This window comes from Akebia trifoliata, chromosome 15 (genome assembly GCF_017979445.1).
Source record: "Akebia trifoliata isolate Shusen 1 chromosome 15, ASM1797944v1, whole genome shotgun sequence".
NCBI lineage: Eukaryota > Viridiplantae > Streptophyta > Magnoliopsida > Ranunculales > Lardizabalaceae > Akebia > Akebia trifoliata.
This window is the reverse complement of record NC_141389.1, coordinates 9027770-9051575: the sequence shown is the minus strand read 5'-3', so window position 1 is coordinate 9051575 and position 23806 is coordinate 9027770. Positions and strand designations below refer to the sequence as shown.

Below are 23806 nucleotides of genomic sequence, written 5' to 3'. Positions count from 1 at the left end.
GGCCAAACAACTCAACTTGACAAATTTCTAACTCAACATTAGTATTGGGGAGATTTGACCCTTGAGTACTAGGGAATTTCTATAAGATTCGATTTTGATCAAAACTTTTGTAACCCAAACCTTCTGACTAGGCCAACCTTCCTGCTCTAAAACTGTGATTTGATCGATTTAGAGTGAATCCGTGGTTTTGTGGTGCTTTCATGTGATGAAATCAGCGCTCTCACTTATTAGAAATCGGTGTTCTCATTTTGCTAACTGGTCCGCAAGATTGTGCAAATTCTTTGGTGATTTACATATGAATTGAGGTGGTGTTAACAAAAGTTGGTGTCGCAATAGAATCTCTCTATCTGAACCCTAGGCAACACCACAAAACCTGTCATCATAGTGTACTTTAAAAGTACTAAACGGGAGGTTTTGACCTTTATATTTTTACATTTTTGTAGGTATTACCTGATTCAAGAAGAATATTTTAGAAAAAGTTTAGGACTGAAATGTGACTAAAAACATGTTTCATGACAGATACTTAATACAATTTATTTGAAATAAAATAATATCGTTCTAAATTCAATCATACAACAATCAACAATTCCAACTCTCTTGTCCAAGAGAAAAAAATAAAGCTACAATCTATCCTAGACGAGAATCGGCTGTATCAATGATTCTCAATGGAGGATCGGGGGTTTTTTGACCAATTGTTCAAGTCCGCAAAAAATCCGTTCGAGAAACAAGAAGAGAAATTTCGGGTCGAACCAACAACCAGATTGTGTAGTTATTATGGATGCAGATAAAAAGTCCTCAATCATACTTGAAGTTGATCGATCACAAATACCTATTGCATCTTCAGTGGATTCGAATATCCCATTGGGATCCCATAAAAGAATCACTTATCCTATTCCAGCAAATGATCCTATACAGTTCGTATATCTATTTCGTGATTCGATCACGAAAACTGTTCTTTTTCAATGGGGAAGAATCGTTGCGATGAAGAAGACAGCGGGAGAAGAAACAACTCATCGATCGACCTTTTCCAAGAAGAATTGGTTTTAGTCAATCTGTCGAGTGGTCAAATACCAAGCTATGGGGAACCTGTTTATGAATTGAACAAGAATTGTATGACTTCGTGTGGATGAACAAGTGCGGGCCTAAGTCAATCTTCACTCCTTAGTAACATCAGTACCACCCTATGAATATAACACAAATGTAGTGCAAAACATCGGCCTAAATTCAGAACTACGTGAAAAGGTCGTTGAACAATTGGAAAAAGTCCGGTCCTATTTACGAAAAGTGGAATCATTCAATTTGAACAACAAAGAACGATTACTCAAGTCCGCCTTCAAGGTTTCCAACAAGGCTTACAAGAATCTCTAGTAACTGCAAATAATAATACTTGTGTTGATGAAATTACTTATAACACACCAAAAAGAATTTCCACTTTGCTCCAAAATACTTTCTCATGTTCTAATTCTTTTGCATTCGTTTTGTAGTTTTTTCTGGTACATTTTGCTAAGAGAACCAGAATGGAGGAAAAAAGAAAGGTTACTCTTTAACACTTCCATTTATATCATTGACTGGGATGTTATAAATAATAGTTGGTGTATCAATATAATCTCTCATAAATGAAGAATTAGGCTTTGATCATCTTCCCCATGTCTTTTTAGATACTTTGGTAGGTTCACATTGGCATACTTGGGACTAACAATGAACACTACAGTAAATACTCTCCTAGAAATGATTCTGAAGTTGGTCCAATATTTCCTCAGCAAATAATGGGGAATCAGATTTGGGCAAAAAAGTCATTTTCTCAGTGCTAAATAAACAGGAAAATTCAAAATTTTCTGAAGATAATTGTTCATATTTTTAATCAATAATAATAAATTATATAGTTCTCTTACCTCTGTTTGCTTTAGAACCAAAGATATCCATGAACTTCTATGAAATGGTCTTTATCTCACCTCAGTAAGAACTCAATCCACACATAATAAATTGAATATTATCGACTCAAATGCAAAATACCAGCAATAACAAAATCCACAAATGGAAACCAAAATTTAATATAATCGGCTCAAATACACACAAATTAATGTCGATACAACTTGAAGTTGTCAGCCCGTGGATTCAAATCCACCTTTACCCACTAAATACTCATTAGGCCAATTGCATAACTTAAGATAAATATAAACTATGCTCACATGATCAACCTTAATATTCCAAAAACTGACCTTACATGCTCTTAAATCACATAATTTCAAAATTGTGCCCCCTTAAACAGGTTTAAATTAATACTAGTACATTCTTTGTGGTAATGTGCATGGACTGCAGCGCTGTTGAGCAAGCAAAGAGCTGACACGTGTAGGCACAATGAGCTGACATTTGTTGATATTAGTGTGTGTCGAGCAGCCCGGGTGAATTGCTTGGATTTCATGCTTCTGCTCTGTTACTTAACCTGAGGGTCATTTTAATGTTCATAGCTGCTAACTCCGCAGCCAAATATCTAAAAACATAAGGCATAGCCACGGTTTCCATTCCTTTACTAGTCTTACAAGCATGGCAAATAACTTTTTTGGGGATCCTACCAGGTGGTAGTCCACCAATCTCTCGCACTGCTCTCTTCTGTGGTTGGATGAAAGACGTCGTGAGGATGCTCCCACAAAGTGAACAGACATCAGCAATGTGATGATCCGAGCATGTATGGAGTCTGTCATGTAACAGATATGCAGCACCATGAGCAAGCATTGCATCCCTTTCCATTTCACCAAAGCGGATGCCTCCACCACGCTTTCTTCCTTTGATAGGTTGTCTAGTAACCTGGTCCAATGTTCCGGTGGACCGAACCTGCATTCAGTAGGAAAGCATGTGTAAGGTGCATACAAATGGGTTAAATTTAATCAATATAACTATGGTAAACATGAAATTTTCATACATTATTCTGGTATTTATGTCATATTTTTGTTAACCAACCAACTCTCCATAAGACCGTTCTATTGGAGGAGAGGGAGAGAACTATCAATATAAGTCGGTCACAGGGCTTAACAGGAGTATAACACACCAGAGTGGAGCAAAATATACGGTCAACACTCCCTATCACCCATAAAGGTGGAAAGAATCGAACCCGTGACCTATACGAACCTAGAGCTCTAATACCATGTTAACCAACTAACTACTCCGAAAGATCGATCTGTTGAAGAGGGTCACAGGGATTAATTGGAGTATGACCCACCCGAGAGTGGAGAAAAATATACACTCAACAATTTTTTGTATCTTTTCAAAAAACATTTTCATATATAAAAAATAATTATTTAAAAATAAAACTAATGAATTATATATATATATATATATATATTATATATATATATATATATATATGGGTGGCGTTCGGAGGCCCTAAAGAGAGCCAAACATTTTTTCAATGTATGGGTTAGAGGTTTCAGAATGGTCTGATATTTTTGTGAATGATCTCTATGATGAGGAGATCAACCTCACCAAAAATCAGCCCATTCCGAAACTCCTAACCTACTCAAAGTGGTTTATAAAAATTGGACGGTCCATGATTCTTCAACTAGCAAACTAGGGTTAGAAGTTTCAGCCCATTCTGAAACTTCTAATTCCTATTTTCAAAAATGTTTGGCTCTCTTTAGGGCCTCCGAACGCTTCCCCATATATATATATATATATATACAAGTAGGGGAATAACATTCCTTTATTCATGCATGTTCATATCTAACTTGTATCCATATGCATATATATATGTATGTATATATGCACAAGTAGGGGAATAACATTCCTTTATTCATGCATGTTCATATCTAACTTGTATCCAAGAGGTATTTAAATTGTTAACAAAATCAAATATAGTTTTTAAATTGCAAAAAAAATAATGTTTGAAACATTGAGGTCTGGTATTGTATTTCCATGTCCTAAGCTCTTCACCAGAAACGATCAAGTAGAGATCTATATGAGAAGCAGTATCCACCCACCACTAGGACAATGTGCGACCTTAAAGAAGTATGTACTCATGTAGATTCAGCATTGAACATGTTTAGTGCATTTTAGGGTATGCATTTTGGTTATATCGACAAGGGAAAGTGAGATTTTTATTGGTCGGATAATTGTGTCTCATTAGCAGAAAGCCTCTTCGCTAAGCAGCTGCTAAGCTACTCTCCGCCCCAGATGCTCCACTCTGTGTTCAATCGATGAGCCAGCGCTCCACTATTGATTGTTGGTCAGCAGCCCCGCTCTACAGAATGAATAAGGAGAGGCCTAACAATGACTGATCCACTCGGACACTACTCCTTACGTCACCCGACGAGAGAAGTCACCGAAGTGATTCTAAAGGCCAAAGAATGATTTTTGAATGCTACTACGCATCCTTTCTCATAGTTAAGTGTAAGGTAGGTTTGGGTATAGCAGGACTTGAACCTGCGACCATTAGGTTAAAAGCCCAATGCTCTACCAACTGAGCTATACACCCATTTCAGACACCATTGGTGACTCATCATAGGGCTTATTTAATTGATTTAAACATGATTAAGATCTTTTTAGCATTTTTTTAATTTCAAAAAATGATTCTCATTGTTATCTTGATCCATCTTGCTTTGTCTCACAAATTTATCCTCGTTCAGCCAATGTAATGTGGGGGCAGAGCAAAATGCAATCAAGGACCTAGTATGGCATTGTAAAATGACAAGCTTGTGCCTGACAAACCAAATAAAAAGAAGATAAATAAGAGTGTGTGATTTATAGCCAAGTCAGAAGGTTATTTGATCAACATTACCGATGGTTTTCATTGTTTTTTTTTTTTTTTTTTTTTTTTTTTTCAATTTCGAGAGACAGAAGTCAAAAGAAAAGAAAGGAAAATAATAAGAGAGATTACCTGAAACTTGTCAGAAACCATGTGTCGGAGACGCTGGTAATAAACCGGCCCAATAAAAATTTCACAAGGCATCTCTATTCCAAGAACTCCACTGTACAATACTTCTAAACCATGATAATTAAACCCATGAGAGGTTAACATGGGACCGAGTTCATCAACAAGTGAGCTTGATTTAGATGAGGACTCTCCATTAGCTGTTTTGATTGAACTAGCAAAGGGTGTTGCATCAACAAATTTTCCATGTAAGCTACCTCCCTGTGGCAAGACATGCAAGTGTACGTGCAAAGCAGGCTTAGACATGAGGTGAAGGTAATACTCAAATACTTGAATAAAACTAATATGATTCTAAATTAATATTATCCATTGATCGAATGGGTGTCAAAAATTTTAGGAGGATCCAAAGGAATGGAGGACCACTTGGATGAGAGTCTCATCCACAATTTATAAAAGTTCTAATTGTCATTGAATCAAACAAGATAAAGACAGAAGATCAATGGAGCAATGACATGGGGACATTGGCATATGTCTGACATATACAAGTCGGGCACAACGCTGTTGAGAAACCTGAAATGCAAGCACATCTGCTCCAATACATTTGAATGCCCTATTTCATTAAGGTCGAAATGTAAAATATTTAATATGCAGACCAAATACGGGTACAAACATTGAACTAGAAGTCTAAGACACGGATACGGATACAGATAAACTAGAACATCTTACAAAAACTGAAGTCCAAACAAACCTGGAAATGAAATCTTTAACAGTTTGACCGTACTCGTTTAAAGGTGTACCTTAGCAGCTATAGATTCGAAAAGCATTCCAATTGTCATCCTAGAAGGAAATGCATGCGGATTGATGATAAGATCTGGACGCATTCCCGTTACTCCTGAGAATGGCATATCAATATCGGGCCATAACTGAGAACAAACACCTTTCTGCCCATGTCTACTGCTGAATTTATCACCAATTACAGGATTTCTAGAGCGTCTGAAACGAACGTTCACCTGTTCAGAAAGATATATAGATGAATGTAAGCGCATGTGCATCAAAAAACTTCAAGCACAATTAGACTTAAATCACCATGGAAAGTATTTAATGGAAAATAAGTTTCACATTTACCAAAATGTTGTCTATGTCATGGCATGGATCATTAAAAATTAAAATTCATGACTTTATGTAAATGAAGCACCTTATGAAAAGATCATTTTTACATAATAAAACAAGAAAGACTTCTGCTGTTCCTCAAGAGAAAAATCACCAAACTGTACAACAATTGTAAGGAGCAAGAAGAGTTCACATTTTTGCATGCATTGCAACTACCCTGAGAATTGCAGTCAACTTTTCTTAACTTCCTTTTGTCTGAATTATTATTTTCCTAAGGAAAGATTGATGCCCTAGCCCTTTTGGCACCAAAAATTAGTAATAATAATGCCAAAGCCATTATATTGTTTAAAGACCAGCCACTACAGTGAATCCAAGTGAAGAAAGCTAGAGGGCTTCATAAATGTCTTCGTACTCTTATCTAAAACGAAATCAATTTCTTCGTACTGCAAAAGTTAATTTCTCAGGTCCATAGAAAGTGAATGAAGATACAGCCAGCATTATTTAACGGATGAGGAGGGCAGCAGAGTTTTGGCAAATATCCTCAACCACTTTGGAGAATTGTCTAGAGCCAGGTCCATAATTTCCTCCTTTAATTTCTATCTAAAACCGTCTTCCATTCAAGTGTCCTATTAGACGATCCTCTCGCTTTTTTAAAAGCCTACCCGAATGTTCCTTCTTTTCAGTGTTGTCATCAGTCTTCGCTACATGATCAAACCATCCCAATCAACTCACTTAAATTAGCACTAATTGGGGATTGGTTGATGTGCTTCAATAGTTTAGGATGACAGTCGTATCAACTTAGTCTGGGCCTCAAGCTTCTATATTGGAAAGCTCATTGTTGGGGTTTGTATTTGTATTGGATAGTTGCACCATTGTTGATACATCACCTTATCAGTTTATGGGGAGTGTCTTGTCATATGATCACCTTGTGCAATATGTTGCCAAGTGCACAATTCAGTTAATTCTGAAAAAAATTCGTAAAAAGGCAAAATTTTGGAGATTTTACTAAATATTTTATTAGATTTCTTACTAAAACCGATCATCTTCAACCACTCTCTAAATCCTATCTTCTTCTTAATGTTTCAATGTTGAAAAAACTAAGGGCCCGTGTGGATACAGGAGCCAAAAGTACTTAGAATATAAGTACTTCCATAAATACTTTTTGAAGTACTGTCTGGAGTAAGTGGATGACTGTTATGTGTTTGGATGCAGGTTCTGAGAAGTACTTTTGATAAAGTTTAGTGTTTGGGAACTATTCTGGATTCTGTTAAAATGATCAGAATGCTCTTATAGGTATCAGTTACTATTTTTAACAATAACTCAATAAATTATGCTCCAAAAGAAATAAAAATTATTGTTTTTATCCATAAAAACTTATATAAACACCCAACAATTATAAACAAATGAAAGTGAGCAAATATATACCACTAAAAATATGAAGAAGCTTTCACCACATCAATGGCTAGTAAATTTGTGTCTAATTATTCACATCAATCTTGCAATAAGAAACTTTCAACCATGGTTGGAACCCTCATGATGTAGGACATTTACAATCCGAGTTATTGCTTTACTAGTATTTCTATTTTTATTTCTACTTCTAGTAGGATTTCTATTTCATAGTTATGTTAGGAGTACAATTCCTTGTTAGTTTCTAATTTGTTTTAAATTCGTTTTTATTATTTAGACTATAATTAGAAGTGCTTAGTAGAAGTTTCCATTTTGAGTTCTAATAGGATTAAAAAGTTAATATTATGTTATAAATAGGTTAGGAATATTAATTTTTAATATTTTAGTAGGATTACAAGTTGTTATGATGGAGTTATCTATATAAAGAACTCTAAATCCGAAAATTAATAATCAATTCAATTATTTTTTCTCTTTTAATTACTTTTTTTAGCTTTATACTTTATTTTCTTTTAAGCTATTACTTGTTTATCAATTGAATCTATTGATTCAAATTGATTTTGAATGTTCCATTGAATACGATCTATCGAATCTATTGATTCATACGCTTCCGCTACATCACCTCATGAATAAATCATCGAGTGAACAATTGAGGGAGTTATAAATTCAAGTTCAAATGCTACACTAAAAGGCTACCACCACATCAATGGATAGTAATAAAATATTATTGCAATTGCATTTTTGAGGGACATATTTGTCCCAAATACTACACCAAAAGGTTACCACCACATCAATGGATAGTAATTTATTATTGCAATTGCATTTTTAAGGGTATGCTTGTAATTTTCAAAATTTATGAGGGGCATACTTGTCCGCAATGCTACACCAAAAGGCTACCACCACATCAATGGAATGTAATATAATATTATTTCAATTGCTTTTTTGAGGGTAGGTTTGTAATTTTCAAAATTTATGAGGAGCATACTTGTCCCCATCTCGTCATTTTAACGGTGTTTTGTGGCTCTACGCAAGAGTAGTTTAAAGAAGTAGCACCATCGATACTCCGTGAAAAAGCACCAAAATGACTCCAAAGTAAAGTACTTCTCTCCAGGAATTATTTATCCAAACACCTTTAAAGTGCTTCTGACTCCCCACAAGAGTCAGAAGCACTTAGAAAAGTCAATCCACAAAGACCCTAAAATTTTGGAAGTGAAAAGTAAAAATGTTACCATATTCCATGATTAATTGAGGGATCGTTGATTAATTCGTCAATTCACCAAATTAATTGGCTAACCCCTAATTTGGAGAATTTTACAACTTTTTGAAAAATTCGAAGAATTTTGTGACTATGATCATGACCAATTCAATAAAATTATTATTTATAGCAATAACACCACTATTTGTTCTCAAATCAGTCAATAATCATCGCTCCCTCATACACGTACTTGTTATTTCATTATATCCACTTGGATGTCCTTCCTTTTCATATGCACATCAAAATAACAATCTAGATAATTTGTTTGTATACTTTCTCTAGATCAACAAAAACACCTTTTCTCTAATTTCGGCATCCCTTGTCCAAGGAGATTGCCTACATGGTTGACCTCTACCTAGCCTAAAACTAAACAGGTGATATCGTCGTCTTTTCTACTAATATTAATAGAGTCGTAATATGCTCTTTTTTTAAGACGCCCATCATAAAACCATAGATCATTTGCCTCGGGATACACATGAAAAAGATTTATGGTTTTATGCTCAAATATTATCTTTGTTATAGGAATAGTTAGCCAATTTATGCATGCTCCGCGACAAACTCATTGGGATGTTGTGTTTAGGATATTGAGGTATCTAAAAGGGTCATTAGGCAAAGGATTATTATACAGACCTTCACCTCTTATATCCATTATTGGCTTCTCTGATGCTGATTGAGCGGGGAGCCGGACTGATCGTAGATCTACTTCTGGATATTGTACCTTTGTGAGAGGTAATTTGGTGACTTGAAGCAATAGAAAACAAGTTGTAACTTGTTGTAGTGTTGAAGCAGAATACAAGGCAATGTCACATACTACATGTGCGATGCATTGGATTCAGAATCTTCTAAAGGAGATGAGGGATTAAAGTTCATACACCTATGCCTATGTATGGTGATAACCAAGTTGCTAATTATAGAAGAATTGAGGAAGAATAATTATCAAGTCCAAATGAGGGCTTCGCAAAGTATTTATAAGAATCAAAGTGAAAGGACATAAATGACCTTACACTAAAAACATAACAAAAAGACATAAAACTAAATATAATATATTCCAATACTCCCTCTCAAGTTAGTGCAAATATATCAATTAAGCCCAGCTTGACAAGATGAGAATTGTAATAAAAAGACCAACAGACTTTTTAAGCATGTCGACAAGTTGATCTGAAGAACATACAAATATTGTCTAAAGAACACCAGATCAAACTTTCTCCTTGAGAAAGTGAACATCACTACTCCTTTACCATCTTTAATACCCCTTGGGGTTATCTCTGCCCCAGCTAAAGATCAGATGGCTCTTACAACCAATTCAGGTTTCTCTAACTCTCATACTCAAGGACATGGAAGTCGAGCCCGTGGAGGCTGTGGACGTGGTAAAGGGAATGGTCTTACTTGCAGCCATTGTGGGAAGGTTGGACATGAGAAGACCCATAGCTTTCAACTCTATCCCCACCTTTGGAGATCTTTTGTGGGACAACCTTCTCCCCATGCTGCTACTATGGAATCTACATCAGTTTCTCAAGCTTCCCTTGGCACTATATATTTGCAACACCTCCAGACTCAAATTGTCGCCATTGTACTGGATCAAATCCAGGCTCACACTCCCTTATCCTCAATTGTTGCGTCAGTTATTACACTCCCAGGTATATCCTCTGCACTTCATGCTACTTAGTCTAGCTCTGCTCCTTTGACATGGGTAATTGATTCTGGCATTTCTAATCACATGACCAGTGAGTCTAGCCATTTTACATCCTCTATTTTCCTTACTGCTCATAGGGAGGTTCGTCTTACTTATAGATACCTTACACCTATCCACAGTAAGAGTACCATCTCATTATCCCCTGATTTTTCTCTTGATTCTGTGCTTCATGTTCCTCACCTATCTCTTAACCTTTTATCTGTGAGTAGTATTACCAAATCTTTAAATTATTTCGTAACTTTTTTCCCTACTCACTGTATTTTTCAAAACCTGACTTCGAAGAAGATTTTTGGTAAAGGGTATGAGAAGGATGGATTGTACATGTTTGAATCTCAATCGACTGCAATTTCGACTTCTGTGCTTCCATCTTTTAAGGGTCACACTTTTTCATCTCAGTCTTTAGATTTATGGATGCTCGCTTAGGACATGCCAATTTTTAGCATTTATATTCTTTATTTCCTTCTTTAAAAACTTCTTGTAGCGGACACAAATTTCAGTGCTCTGTGTGTGAACTCTCTAAACACACTCGTACCTCTTATATTCCTCGTATACATCGGTTTAATGCAATATTTGATTTAGTTCATTATGATATGTGGGGGCCTTCCCCTGTTACTGCATTTAATGGTCATAGATACTATGTTACATTTATAAATGACTATTCTTATTGCACCTGAGTTTATTTGATGCGTTCTCCTTCTGAGATACTACCTATTTTTGTTAATTTCTTAAGATGATTCAAACTCAATACAACATCACTATTAAATCTCTCAGGTCAGATAATGGGAGGGGAATATATTTCATATGGGATTCCTTGCCATCTTCATGAGAATGGTATGCTTCATCAGTTAACATGTCCATACACTCCTTAGCAGAATGGAGTGGCGGAACGTAAAAATCACCACCTCATGAATATAGTCCGGTGTCTTCTTCGAGGCATGCTTGTTCCTAAAGCATATTGGAATATGGCAGTCCTTACTACGGCTTTTCTTCTTAACCGCGTTCCGAGTTGCACCTTAGGGAGATAGGTGCCTCTTAATGTTCTTTAACCCGACAACACGCTCTTCTCCATTACTCTTAGAGTCCTTGAGTGCACGTGCTTTGTTCAAAATAGGACTCCTACTTGCACTAAATTAGATGATAAAGCCATTCAGTGCGTCTTCTTGGGTTATTCCTCTATGTCCAAGGGGTAGCAGTGTTATGATCCGATTTCTCACCGTGTCATACATTCTCTTGATGTTACTTTCTTTGAAAATGTTTCATACTTTCGTACTACTTCTACTTTGCAGGAACCTTTTTCTTCGCAGGACCAATCCCATATAGTGCTACATTCTTCAATTTTTACTTCACCTCAGTCGCCACTTCAGGTCTACACTCGTTGCCCTCGTCCTTCTCCACCCTTGTCAACCTCCTCCTTGGACTTAAGTATACCATATCTTACCCTTACACCTATACCTACTCTTATTCCTTCTGTTTATGACTCTCACTTGCCTATTGCTCTTCGCAAAGGTAAGCGAGGGTGTGTTACTGATCATCCCATTGCCCAATTTATTTCCTATCAGGGTCTTTCTTCTTCTTATCAGGCCTACCTTACTCTCATTAATTCGATTTGAATTCCTCGATCTATATCAGAGGCTTTGCAAGACTATCAATGAACTAAAGTTAAGACTACCAACATAAATGCTTTACAAACCTAGGAGCTTGTTACCCTTCCATCTGGGGAGAGAATTATTGGTTGTAAATAGGTCTTTACTGTGAAATACCTCGCAGATGACACTGCTGATCGGTATAAAACACGACTAGTTGCTAAGGGATTTACGTACACTCCAAGAAAAGATTTTGATATCACATTTGCTCTTGTCGTCAAAATTTCCACTATTCATCTTCTTATCTGTTTAGTTGTTTGTCACTCATGACCCTTTCATCAATTTGTTGTGAAGAACACTTTTTTGAACAATGATTTGACTGAGGTTATATATGTGAACCCCCTCTAAAGTTTTGTCTTCAGGGGGAGTATTATAGGAAGGTATGCCACCTTTTCAAATCTCTATATAGCCTGCAATAGTCCCCGCGAGCTTGGTTTCAACGATTTTCAGAAGTTATTTTGTCTATGGAGTTTACCAGATGCCATTCACATCATATTTGCTTTGTTCATCGAGGTTTGGATGGTCGTTCTATTATTCTAGTGTATGTAGATGATATTATCTTGACACAAGATGATGCACAGTGAATTGACAAGATAAAGATGATATTAGGTCGTGAATTTCAAGTTAAGGACTTGGGTCCCCTCAAGTACTTCTTGGAGATAGAAATAGCTCGTTCCCGCCGTGGTATTTCGCTATCTCAATGCAAACACACATTGGATCTTCTTAAGGACACTGGTATGCTTGGTTGTCGTCCTGCCACTTCTCCTATGAATCAGAATCATCAACTTCATGCCAAATCTGGTAATCTATTATCTGATCCTTCTTCTGATTAGAGGTTTGTAGGTCGACTAATTTATTTGACTAACACTAAACCAGATTTGACCTTTATGGTTAGTGTAGTCAGTCAATTTATGCATTCTCCACGTAGTCTCATCTTGATGTTCACCGTAATCTTCGCTACTTGAAGTCACGTCCTGGCCTTGGGCTTTTCTAATCATCCACTACTCAACCACATCTGTCGTGTTTCATTGATGCTAACTATGCAGGCTCCCTTAAAGACAGGAGATCTACCTCTAATTTCTGTACATTCCATGAAGATAACCTTATCTCGTGGAAAAGTAAGAAACAGAGTGTGGCTACTCGTTCTTCTGTTGAAGTTAAGTATCATGCTATGGCTCTTGGCACATATGAGTTTCTCTAGCTTTGATCTTTGCTGATAGAGATGGGATTTCCTCCTTCTGGTTCTTCCTCATTGTTCTGCAACAACAAGTCTGTTATCATGCTTGCTTCTGACTCAGTTATTCATAAACAAACTAAGCATATAGAAGTTGATGTACACTTTCTCAGGGAGAAAGTTCAATCTGGTGCCCTTCAGACAGTCTTTGTATCTTCTTCAGATCAACTTGCCAACATGTTTATAATGTTTGTTGGTTCTTTTATCTTTAACACTCATCTTGTCAAGCTGGATTTAGTTGATATATTTGCTCCAACTTGAGGGAGAGTATTGGAAAATAATAGTTAGTAGTCTAATTCTATTATTTCTGTGTAAGGGTATTTATGTCCATTATTTCTATGTAAGGGCTTTTATGTCCATTCACTTTTTATATTATTATAAATATCTGGCAAGCTCTTAATTAGAGTCTTGACAATTCTACAATTCTTCTTTCACAAGATATGCGCCACCTGTTTTTAATCGAAGCAAATGATTCCATTCAAAAATCATACTCTTATTCAAACAGAAATAAGATTTTTATCTTTCTATAATGTATATGAAAAATGGTTGACATATCAAAAGCTTGAAGGTTACAAATTAAGATGAAAATAATGACACTATATAGAAAATTAAAGAAATCTTATGAGTACCAACATATATAAACACATGGTTCTACATATTATAGAAGTGAGAAAACAAGCCATCATTACATTTATGCCAGTAATTAATAGCGGCTAGGTTTTCAATGCAATCTGATACAGTTGAGTCAACACATTCAAGTTTCTTCCCATCTATTAGTATCATTTTTTTTATGGGTAAGCTGGACTTGAACCCACAAACACAGTTATTTTGCAATGTGTCAAAACCAACTGAGCGATGGGTCTAAGCCCATCTATTTGTCTCATACACTTAAACAAATAAAAACTATGTGTTTACCTTCTGCAATGGCTTTTTGTGATTTTTCCCATCAATGGCTACATAGTCAACAATAACCGGTTCCGAACCCTTCAGTGCAAATGGTTTTGTTGTACTGCTTATCGTATTGTAAATGCTACAATATGGTTCATTTGGCTGTACGATCTGAAAGATAATAACAAGGAGATTAATTATTATTTTGTTGTACTAACTTAAACTGAAGAATATTAGATGAAAACTATATACAAAAAGACAAAGAAACATGAAATGCTAACCTGTCCCACATAAGGGAGACCATCTGAATCAATCGAGGAATGCATAGACTTATCTGTATTACTTCTAGCAAACAGTTTAAGAGCGTGATCTGAGTTTCCTCTTTCATCTTCCAAGTCAACAGTTTCCAGCTGCATATAAGAAGTTTTCCAGAGGAAATGAATTTATACCCATAAAGAAAAGAGACCTTGCAAGGAAGCATTAAGTCCAGTTTCTTCAATAAAAAATCTCTTACGTCAAAATCAACAAAAAATAAGCAGAGCCATGATTGGCTACTCATAATATATAAGCCTTAAAGCACCAAACTATTGGCACCTTTGTCTTTGATCATGTATAAATCAGTTGCTGGCAATGTTCATTTCATAATTTATGTCAAATTATCTAAGTTTTATTGCCACTAAATCACCTTCAATGTATTATTCAAGGGGCCCAAGCTATGCTTGTTAGAGTAGACCCTATAAATATAGTTTTAACTTTTAACATGCCAATGAATTAATTGTAGATTGTGTGATGTCTTTTCTGACAACTCTTCTTTTAATACTGTATGCTTCAGAGGCTATATGCTGTCTGCATTAAACACGAAGAATCCCTTAAGATGTTATGTTTTAAGAAAGCAAGTAAATGTTTTTACATTTGCATTCACCTTCAGATTATATTACAATTTAATTATTTGTACAAAAGCTCAACCTACAACTGTAACACAGATTTCATTAAATAATATACATCATATTGTATGGTAGCCAACCCCAAATCTTTGGTATAACAGTTCGATGATGATGATGAGAAGAACTACTTGAATTAAAGAGCTATCCGTGCTTGCCAAAAGCTTGCTCCCCTTCTATAATTACCTTACTTAGGATAGACAAGTAGAGTTCAGACCTCTTTCATCTCCATCGTTCCTTAGAACTCAGTTACTTTGTCTCCTTGCTTCCTTATAACTTTGCTTTGGTACAATGTAGATGAGATATAATATTGTATGGTACAGTTGTTACTAAACTAATAATACTTAGGTAAACACACATTGCTTTGGTAAGCCGTATGACGAGATGCGTGTGCATGTGTATGCTACCAGCTCTCTTTGTATGAAAAATTAAAAAAATAAAATACAAATTGGTGGTCGCTGTGAAAACCTGTTTTTAATGAGATTAGTAACTCAGGTGAAGGAAGGTTTTGAACTCAGGTCAATGGTACCAATAGTCACACTTTACCAATTAGGCTAGTTGACACCTTCAAATTGCATGTGTGTATGTGTGTGTGTGTGTATAGAGAGAGAGAGAGAGAGAGAGAGAGGCTACCATCAAAAGGACCAACTATCCATTTCGCATTCCCCACCCACTGCGGTTCACATAGCACACGGAACCATGCCATTCAGAAGAGTTGTGATATGGATGAACAGTGTAGAAATTATCTTCATGTGGTTCAGAATCTAGCCTAAGCCAGCCTCTGACGCCCCACACCATTGCGACAGGAGGGGGCTTGCCCATCAGCCTACTTTGCCAAGAGGTGGCAGGAGCGCAACGACCTAGCCCAAACCTACTTAGATGAAGCAGCAAGGCGTATGAAGGGAGCGACGACCCTTCTTGGAGATAACTCCAAAAGATCAACCAAACCTAGCCCAACCTACTGAAACAACTCACAGGCTTGGCCTGGTCTAAAGGAAGAAGAAAGTAGACCTTGTATTAAGAAGCACTTCAAGTCATTCCTCTCCACTCTCAACATTTGTAAAAAGTCACAAAAGTTTGTTCATGCTTGTTCTACTGCTATTAAAGTAAACATTTTTGCAACTTCATTTTCCTTTGAAACTATGAACTGAAAGAAATACGCTATATATTACTACAAATTCAGATGACTTAATCTATCTAATATCTTCTTACAATTATGCTTGTGCATTTGGCCACATAGTCAGAGCAGGCCTATGCCAAACGTGAATACTCCTGAAGCCACGGGCATAACACTTGGTAGAGACCCAATCTTGAGTGAAATAAATACTGCAATTTCAATGTTTTTCAAGGAGCCCAAGGTGGAGTCTCTTTCTCCTTCCAGTTTACTATAGTACCAGAGTAAATTTGAACATACTAACGCTTTAGCTAGTACACGGATCTGCCTATCAATAATCGCATGCATCACATGGTAGATGTGAAGAAGTAGGCCATTATCTTGGCAAAGAGCCAAGCTAGTATTTGCAGTGAATCCACCCATTAAGTAATGATGCATGCACAGCGGATTAGAAAAAGAACATACACCGAAAATTCTACTTAGCTAAGTGGTAAAGGCTACAGGAGAGTTGATTTCATGACCAAGGTTCAAACCCTGTTGAACCCATCTTCACCTCCATTAACCACTAATCCCTTGCTTGCTTAGCATAAAAAAACACAAGATGTTTGTAAAATATTTTCATTTAGATATATCTGAATATTTAGAAAGAAGATGCAAGGGTCACCAAAAATATGAACAAAAGAAGATTGAAATTGTTGCCTTCATTTTTCCTTACATATCAACAACAATCAATCTTCCATATTTGGGCAACTACAAAAATTGTGTTCCATTATTCCATTTCACCCGAGGAAAAATCTTTCACTAAAGAGAATTTCTCAATATGTAAAATAAACATCATTTCCACCCTTTCCCCAAACTCTTCGAGTCAAACTAGACTAGATTGTTCCTTCTAATCAATCCATTAACTTCGAAGAAATTGACAATACACTGGTATTTTTCTTTATTCCAATGAACCTCTAGACAAGGGAGAAAATCCTCGATGAACTGTTGATTAACAGTAAAGAATGCCATCATAGTAATGCCAATCAGTGGTAACATAAGAGAGTTGATTGACTGGTTGGTTCATGTGCAACAAAGATATTTTCAATAAATCATATGCAATAGAATGAAGCAACCGAACCACTAGTGAAAATAATTGTGTGGGTTGAAAAAACAAAAGAGCACAGGACAAGGGGGGAAAAGAGGGCGAAGATTGAGGTATTGAGAGCATATTTGACAATGTTTGCCTTAATCAAAGTCATGTCCTTAGATAGCATCACAAGGTATTGGAGACCAAAAGGTTTTTTGAATTTTACAAATTTATTGGTTCTTTAATATGATCTTTAAAATGGCAAAATCATAATCCTTTTTTATTATATAGCAGAGATGGAGGTGATCACCATTTTGAACCGACGACATTCACAAGACAGTCTGCCCCACAATGATAAAGGAGCATTAATGGCGAAACAATTTTTCGTATTCAATTTTTTTTTTAATGTTTAACAGAAAAGGACATCAAACCTGGTATATGTGCCCATGACACATTCCACGCTCCACAGATGACTTATTCAAGATCATGGCATCCTCCATATCATATCTGGAAGAAGCAAACAAATCAGCAAATATTAAAATTAAAAAATGAAAGATTACTCTTTATATCTGCAAAGCTTACCCTGTATATGCCAAAACAGCAACAATTGCATTTGTCCCTGTGGGGAATTCATCCATGTTATATTTTGTATATGCAGCTGTGCGTACAATGGGAGTTTGAGGCGTCTACATAAGGCATCCAGAACATGTTCAACAACCAACAAAAAAGTAAGCAAAGTGCTACATACAAAATAATGGATAAAGAACCTAAATGAGTTTGAATGGATTAGTAAACTTAATCTACCAGAATCATGATTACACGAGAGCTAACATTTTCAAAATTAGATACAATGAATTAAATTAGTTTCAATGTCCATTTCGGCCAGCCTCTGCCAATGTGAAAGTTGATACAATTTTCATGAAAATGATCAAATATTGAAAATTTTAGTTGAAACTATAAGAAATAACTCAACATCCATGAAACATGGTTACAAATCATCTAACTATAATATATAAAAAATAGAGTACCAAAATGAAGATCAAGGTTGATGCATGCATCTAAGAGCCTAACAGTAAAAAAATAACTATAATCAACATGGAAATGGAAACAATAATGTCAATTTTACATAGACCTTAATACCTAAAAAACTTGCACAACAAACAAACCATTGAGTACTACATGCACGCATTATATATCGAATATGAACACAATTTCAACAACAGAAGACAAGGCTCTAGACAAAGTGGTATGAAAAACATGATTCTTTAGCCAACCCCAAATGTTTGAGATAATGCTTAGATGACGATAATGATTCATGAATTACACCTCTTTTTATTTTCTTAATATGCCTGATTAAATTACTAATAAACCAATTAATTAGAACATAAATGATTGTATTTGCATGCTTACATGATCATGCCAATTTGCTTAGGATACATTAAAATAAGATGAAATATAGAAACCTAATCATGCAAGAGTCAAGTCCTCATGATCATCATCATCAAAGCCTTATCCTAAGGACCTGGGATATGGCTAAACGAACAATGTTCCTCCATTCCATTGTGTAGAGTTGCACCTTTAGTTACTGAAAGTATGTTCATATATGTTAAAGCTTAATACCATCTCCATCCACGTTCTATTAGCTAATGACTATTGTGTAATTTATAGGTCCTTTAAACAATATTTGCTATTTTAAAAAATGTTGCCGGTATTTTTAGATTAGATTTTCCAAAAAACAAGATTGAATGTTACTATTCACAACTTGCATTTCATACATCAAAAAATTATCTTTCGAAATTCACTATTGACCAAAATATTTCGCAAAATGAATAATGATTTCCACAAAAATATAAACAAAATAAAATTGTAGATTAAATTTCCTATCGAGCCTGACTAAAACAAACTTCCAATTTCCACACCGGTAACAATAGAGCAATTTTTTTCCAAAATAAATCGAGATGAATCAAAATTTTGAACCATGATTTTCAACATCATCTGCGCATAACATTAGATTTCAACATTTTTTCACTAAACCTAAATATTTTCTAGTTGGTCCTTATCAAATAAGGTAATATTATAACTTGTAAAATATAAAGATTATTTGAACCACAGCAGAATATGTCTATATGGAGGATTCCTCTCAACTGGACACAAGCTTTGAAGCAAATGATACGAGTGCAATTCATTTTATAAGTAACAAGTATAAAACAAATAAAATTTAAAGAGTCTAGAAAGGCTACCTAACAGATAAACAATGGAATACTAGATCCTAAAAAATAATGCCTTGATTTGGCGCAACTAGAGTGTACTCAAGTCAAACTTGGGTTGATCTTCGGCTGGTCTTTTTTAAACAAAGGTTACACTCGGATTAAGTTAACAAAATTCAATCCAATCTCAAGATTAGGCTTGGGTTGAGGCCTTGGTAACAACAGCGACCTCGAACCTGACTTTTAGCAACTTACAAATTTGTTATGTATCATCAGCAGCAGCAGCATCAAAGCCTATCTCAAAGACAAGACGTTGGCTAAACAGATCTTGTTCCTACATTCAATTCTACCAAGAGCAACATCTTTTGTGGTAATTATATTTAGCTGATCTTCCAGTCAACCACTCTCGAACATGCCTTCAAATTGCATTCAAGGAATCACCACAAGTCCCAAAGGAAGCCTCAAAAATCTCCCTAAAAATGTTTAGGACCTTGAAAAACAACTGGTATTTGCTTCAATGGTGTTGGTAAAACCTATGAACTGGAAAATTCCAACGATCCCATCACAATTGCTTCGAAAGACTTTCAATCCCAATTTGACAAAGGGATGCATGAGCACTAAATCAAACTTTAGCTTTACAACCCCAACTTGTGAAGCTCTCAATACAAGCCTCCAAAGCCCCTTCAATCCACTTTTGAAGAAAATGTCATTTTTATCTGGCTACTAAATAAATCTGCGATCTTAATGTCACAAAATTCCTTCTAATCCCCCAAAAGTTTGCAAATGAAGATGCTTATTTCTGAAACCACCAGTGCTTTATATTAAAGAGTTCTACGTTGCGTTCCATCCATACCACTCATAGTTCTATTTCTTGTGTTCCAATCATTAATCAAACAAAACACCCATAGTTATATTTCTTGTGCTCCAATTATTAATCGAGGTCAAGCCATAGACTAAGCTTGAGACCTTATGTTGGTCATGACCTTGAAATCGAGCCTGAGCTCAATCACAAGACAGACAAACCAGACACGTCTGTGCAAAGCTTATCTCATTGATGCCCCTAACCTTCATGCATTAAAGAAGATGAGGAAGTTGATATTCATGTGACATATACGTGAACATACTATACATGTCAAAAGACTCATTCATATAAAAAAAGCCACAACATAATGTAGAGTAAACCCAAGCAACTAGCAAAACAAAAAACAGTAATAAAGATGAAAAAGGATTTCTTTCTTTCGCTTGGCAATCTCTTCCTCCATTTCGAGGTTTCTGGGTTAGTATGGAGTTTTTCTTTCGAATTTTGGTCAGTGTTAGATCTTCCCTAAATACATCATTGACATATTACATTCTTGGTCATTAAACTCAGATGGGGCAGTTGGAAGGAGCGTGATGATCAGATTTTTAAATATAAGCACTGGAACCACCAGATATTTTTGTGAGGCCATATGGAAATATTCAATAATGAGTGGGCTTTCGTAATAAAAGAATTATCATAGGTCAAGCTGGAAGATTTTTGTCCTTAACTATGAGAATTTGAAACAAAAAGATTAGTTATGATATTATATTTCTTTTCTTCAGTATATCATAACTTCCTATACAGTTTGTTCTAAATAATATCAACCAGACCTGAAGATGGTATAGCTTCTGATCTGCACGAAACTGTATTGCTTGTGAAGAGAAAGCCATAGTCTGCTTTGCCATCTACAAAATCGATTACAAATTCATAAATAATATATCACTGCAACAGTAACATGGAACAAACAAGATAGACAAAAGAGAGTAAACATTATCACAACAAATTAATTTCATTAACCAAATGAATCTTTCCGAAGTGAAAGAACCTGGCATTGGTACATATTTCGCGGACTTTGATTATGATCAGACCATGGTGTGAGATTGGCAACCACACTGAGTATTCCAGTAGGGTGGATCTCTTCATGAGTTGCTGGAAAAATGTTCTTCCTTCCCCCATCTCCACCATCAGCACATTTTATTTCCATATAGACCTGGCCATGCCAAGATGAAAAAGACTTCGTTAATATTAAATAATGTCCACATTTTTGTTCATATGGTTAAAAAAAAAAAAAGCAAAAGGCCATAAATACAAAAAGAGTTTTGTTAATGTGTGCCCTATGGGCCCAGGTTAAAGTGCATTAAATACACTTTGGAAATGAGCACTTGGGGGTATTTTAGCTGAAATAAAACTTTTTGAGGGTAGTTTTGGTGTTCAATGCACCTTAACATGTACCCTTAAGGCATATCTTAACATAACCCATACAAAAATTATACCAGTATTTAAAGTTTTCCACAATAGGGAAAAAGTGTCTACTATAACCCAAAAAAAGAAAAAAAAAATGTAACTAAACTTCAGCTAAAGCACCTGTTCAAATGGACCAATAAGTTCAATATCAAGATCTTCCTCTGAAGGAATAGAAATATTCCTAACCGGTCGAATGAATCTTGATGGAGATGTGAAAAGGTACAAGCCAGGATAAGCCCCACCCATGCTCAAAGGAACATAACCTACCTCCAAATCATTAGGAATCTGCAAATATTTTCTGTTTAGTGATAACTTCCATAAAAAAGGGGAAAAAATAAAAAGCGGTGGCTTTTCCAAGAACACACCCCCGCAGATTCTGAAAGCTTTAATCTTCGAATGTACGAGACCGCTTTCTCAACTATACTAGAAGATATAGAGCCAATAACACGTCCATCTAAAAGAACAGCAAGAACTTCTGGAGGACCAGCTCGCACAAGCTTTGGCAGCGAAGGAGTCATTCCAATTCCGGTCAGAACACTCAGAATAGACAATCGGATTTTGAAAAAATCCTTGATATTTCCTTGAGAATCAAAGTGAGACGTAACTCCTGAAGTTAAAAAGAAATGGATATTAGGTGCACTAAAAGACATGCTAATAAATAATCAATACCAAGAAAAGGAAAATTCCCATCAATAGTAGAATTCATACTGCAAGAAGTTTAAGTATGCTATCTCAAAATGGATGGGAGATGAATGGAAAAAAAAAATGGATGCATTTCTGTCACACTCCCAAAAAAGCTCAAATGCGTGAATGGAGAAGGTTCTGCTGAAAAGAAAAAAGAACTTACGACAAGTAGAAGTCATATGGTTCAACAAACCACATGGTTCCCCATCGGGTGTGTGTACAGGGCAAAGAAAACCCCAAGCTCTGAAGACAAAAAACAGGTACATGTTTCATTAGATAAATCATCATTAAGTAAACAAATAAATTAGCATGACAGCACATACTCAGGTAACAATTTTCGAACACTAGTGCTGCGCAGTCCCGCAAATGAAGCGCCTCGATGAACCGCTCGAAAATGTGAAAGAAACCGGAGAAAATTTAGCCTCTCTGCATGAACAGTCATGCCGGCCCTCTGAAGTGGGAAAAAACAAGGAGTATCTTCAATAACGTTTTAACCACATGCAAATAATATAATATAGAACTGATACAGAACTTTCTGCCAAATAAAAATCCTACTTCAGTTTCTAATTGAAAATTTCCCGTTTTTACCCAAAAGATCAACAAAGCTAAATCCTAGGGCAATGGTAGCTGCAACAGACCTAAACCTCAACTGGCCCACCATCATTCATCCATATTTTTAAATTGGTAACAACACATTGAAAACACACCAGGCCGATGGGGTCTGATTCTATTTAAAACTAAACTTTCAGCTTCAATATATGTAACCTTGCTACAGATGCCAAAAGTACAAGTTTCAACTCTTTTTAGGTATAGAATCCAGAATTAATAAGAGCAGTTGGACAATACTGTCCAATTGAAAAGAAGTCCTTTGATATTGCAGTTGCAGAGGAAAAGAAGGATGTCATAACTCTTTCCCAAAAGCAGATTTGGATTTTTGGAGCATAATGTTTCTGAAAAGAGAAATTGTTGTTTGGCTGAATAAATTGTTGTTGGACATTACTTGGAACCACTATGATAGATAGAGGCTTACCAAGAAAAACCAACCACAAGCTCTTTATTGGTGGGAGGCAAAAAGGAGTTCTTTAAAGGCACAAGGTTGTTGCCTCCTCAGTTCTTTCTTTATTTGTGTTGTGGAATGGGTGGGGTTCTTGCTTTAGTGGGACAAAGAAGTTGGTTTGGAGTGTTTTTCCTTTCGTGTATGTTGGAGTATTTGGAAGGAACAGAACTTGAGAGTCTTTGAAGGGAAGTCTACTACCATGCAAGCCTTATATTTGTCTACTTTAAGACTTGTTTTCTTTTGATATTAGGTATTCAATGAGTTTAGGGGCAGTTTTTTGAGGATTTTATTGGGAGATGAGAGTAGGTTTGTCACTTAAACCTAGATTTCAACATGGTATCAGAGCATTAATCTAAGATAGAGATATAGGGTTCTTCTTT

At 35.8% G+C, this 23806-nt stretch overlaps 1 protein-coding gene and 1 non-coding gene across 2 annotated transcripts in view; both read right to left on the bottom strand.

The window, feature by feature from the left end:
* Nucleotides 1-2024: 2024 nt before the first annotated feature.
* Nucleotides 2025-23806, bottom strand: part of NRPA2 (nuclear RNA polymerase A2) — a 57880-nt gene continuing 36098 nt past the window's right edge. Inside the window, exons 15-27 of the mRNA XM_086426667.1 lie at nt 22693-22820; nt 22533-22612; nt 22051-22292; nt 21806-21970; nt 21267-21431; nt 21052-21126; nt 17798-17901; nt 17647-17722; nt 14373-14501; nt 14119-14262; nt 5662-5874; nt 4871-5125; nt 2025-2832 (exon numbers count right to left, since the gene is read on the bottom strand). Of these exons, the coding sequence (XP_086282793.1) occupies nt 2419-2832; nt 4871-5125; nt 5662-5874; nt 14119-14262; nt 14373-14501; nt 17647-17722; nt 17798-17901; nt 21052-21126; nt 21267-21431; nt 21806-21970; nt 22051-22292; nt 22533-22612; nt 22693-22820 (2190 nt within the window). The 3' untranslated portion in view covers nt 2025-2418. The remainder of the gene's footprint in view (nt 2833-4870; nt 5126-5661; nt 5875-14118; nt 14263-14372; nt 14502-17646; nt 17723-17797; nt 17902-21051; nt 21127-21266; nt 21432-21805; nt 21971-22050; nt 22293-22532; nt 22613-22692; nt 22821-23806) is intronic.
* On the bottom strand, nt 4396-4468 carry TRNAK-UUU (transfer RNA lysine (anticodon UUU)). Its single transcript has one exon. It is a non-coding gene; the product is annotated as a tRNA-Lys (tRNA).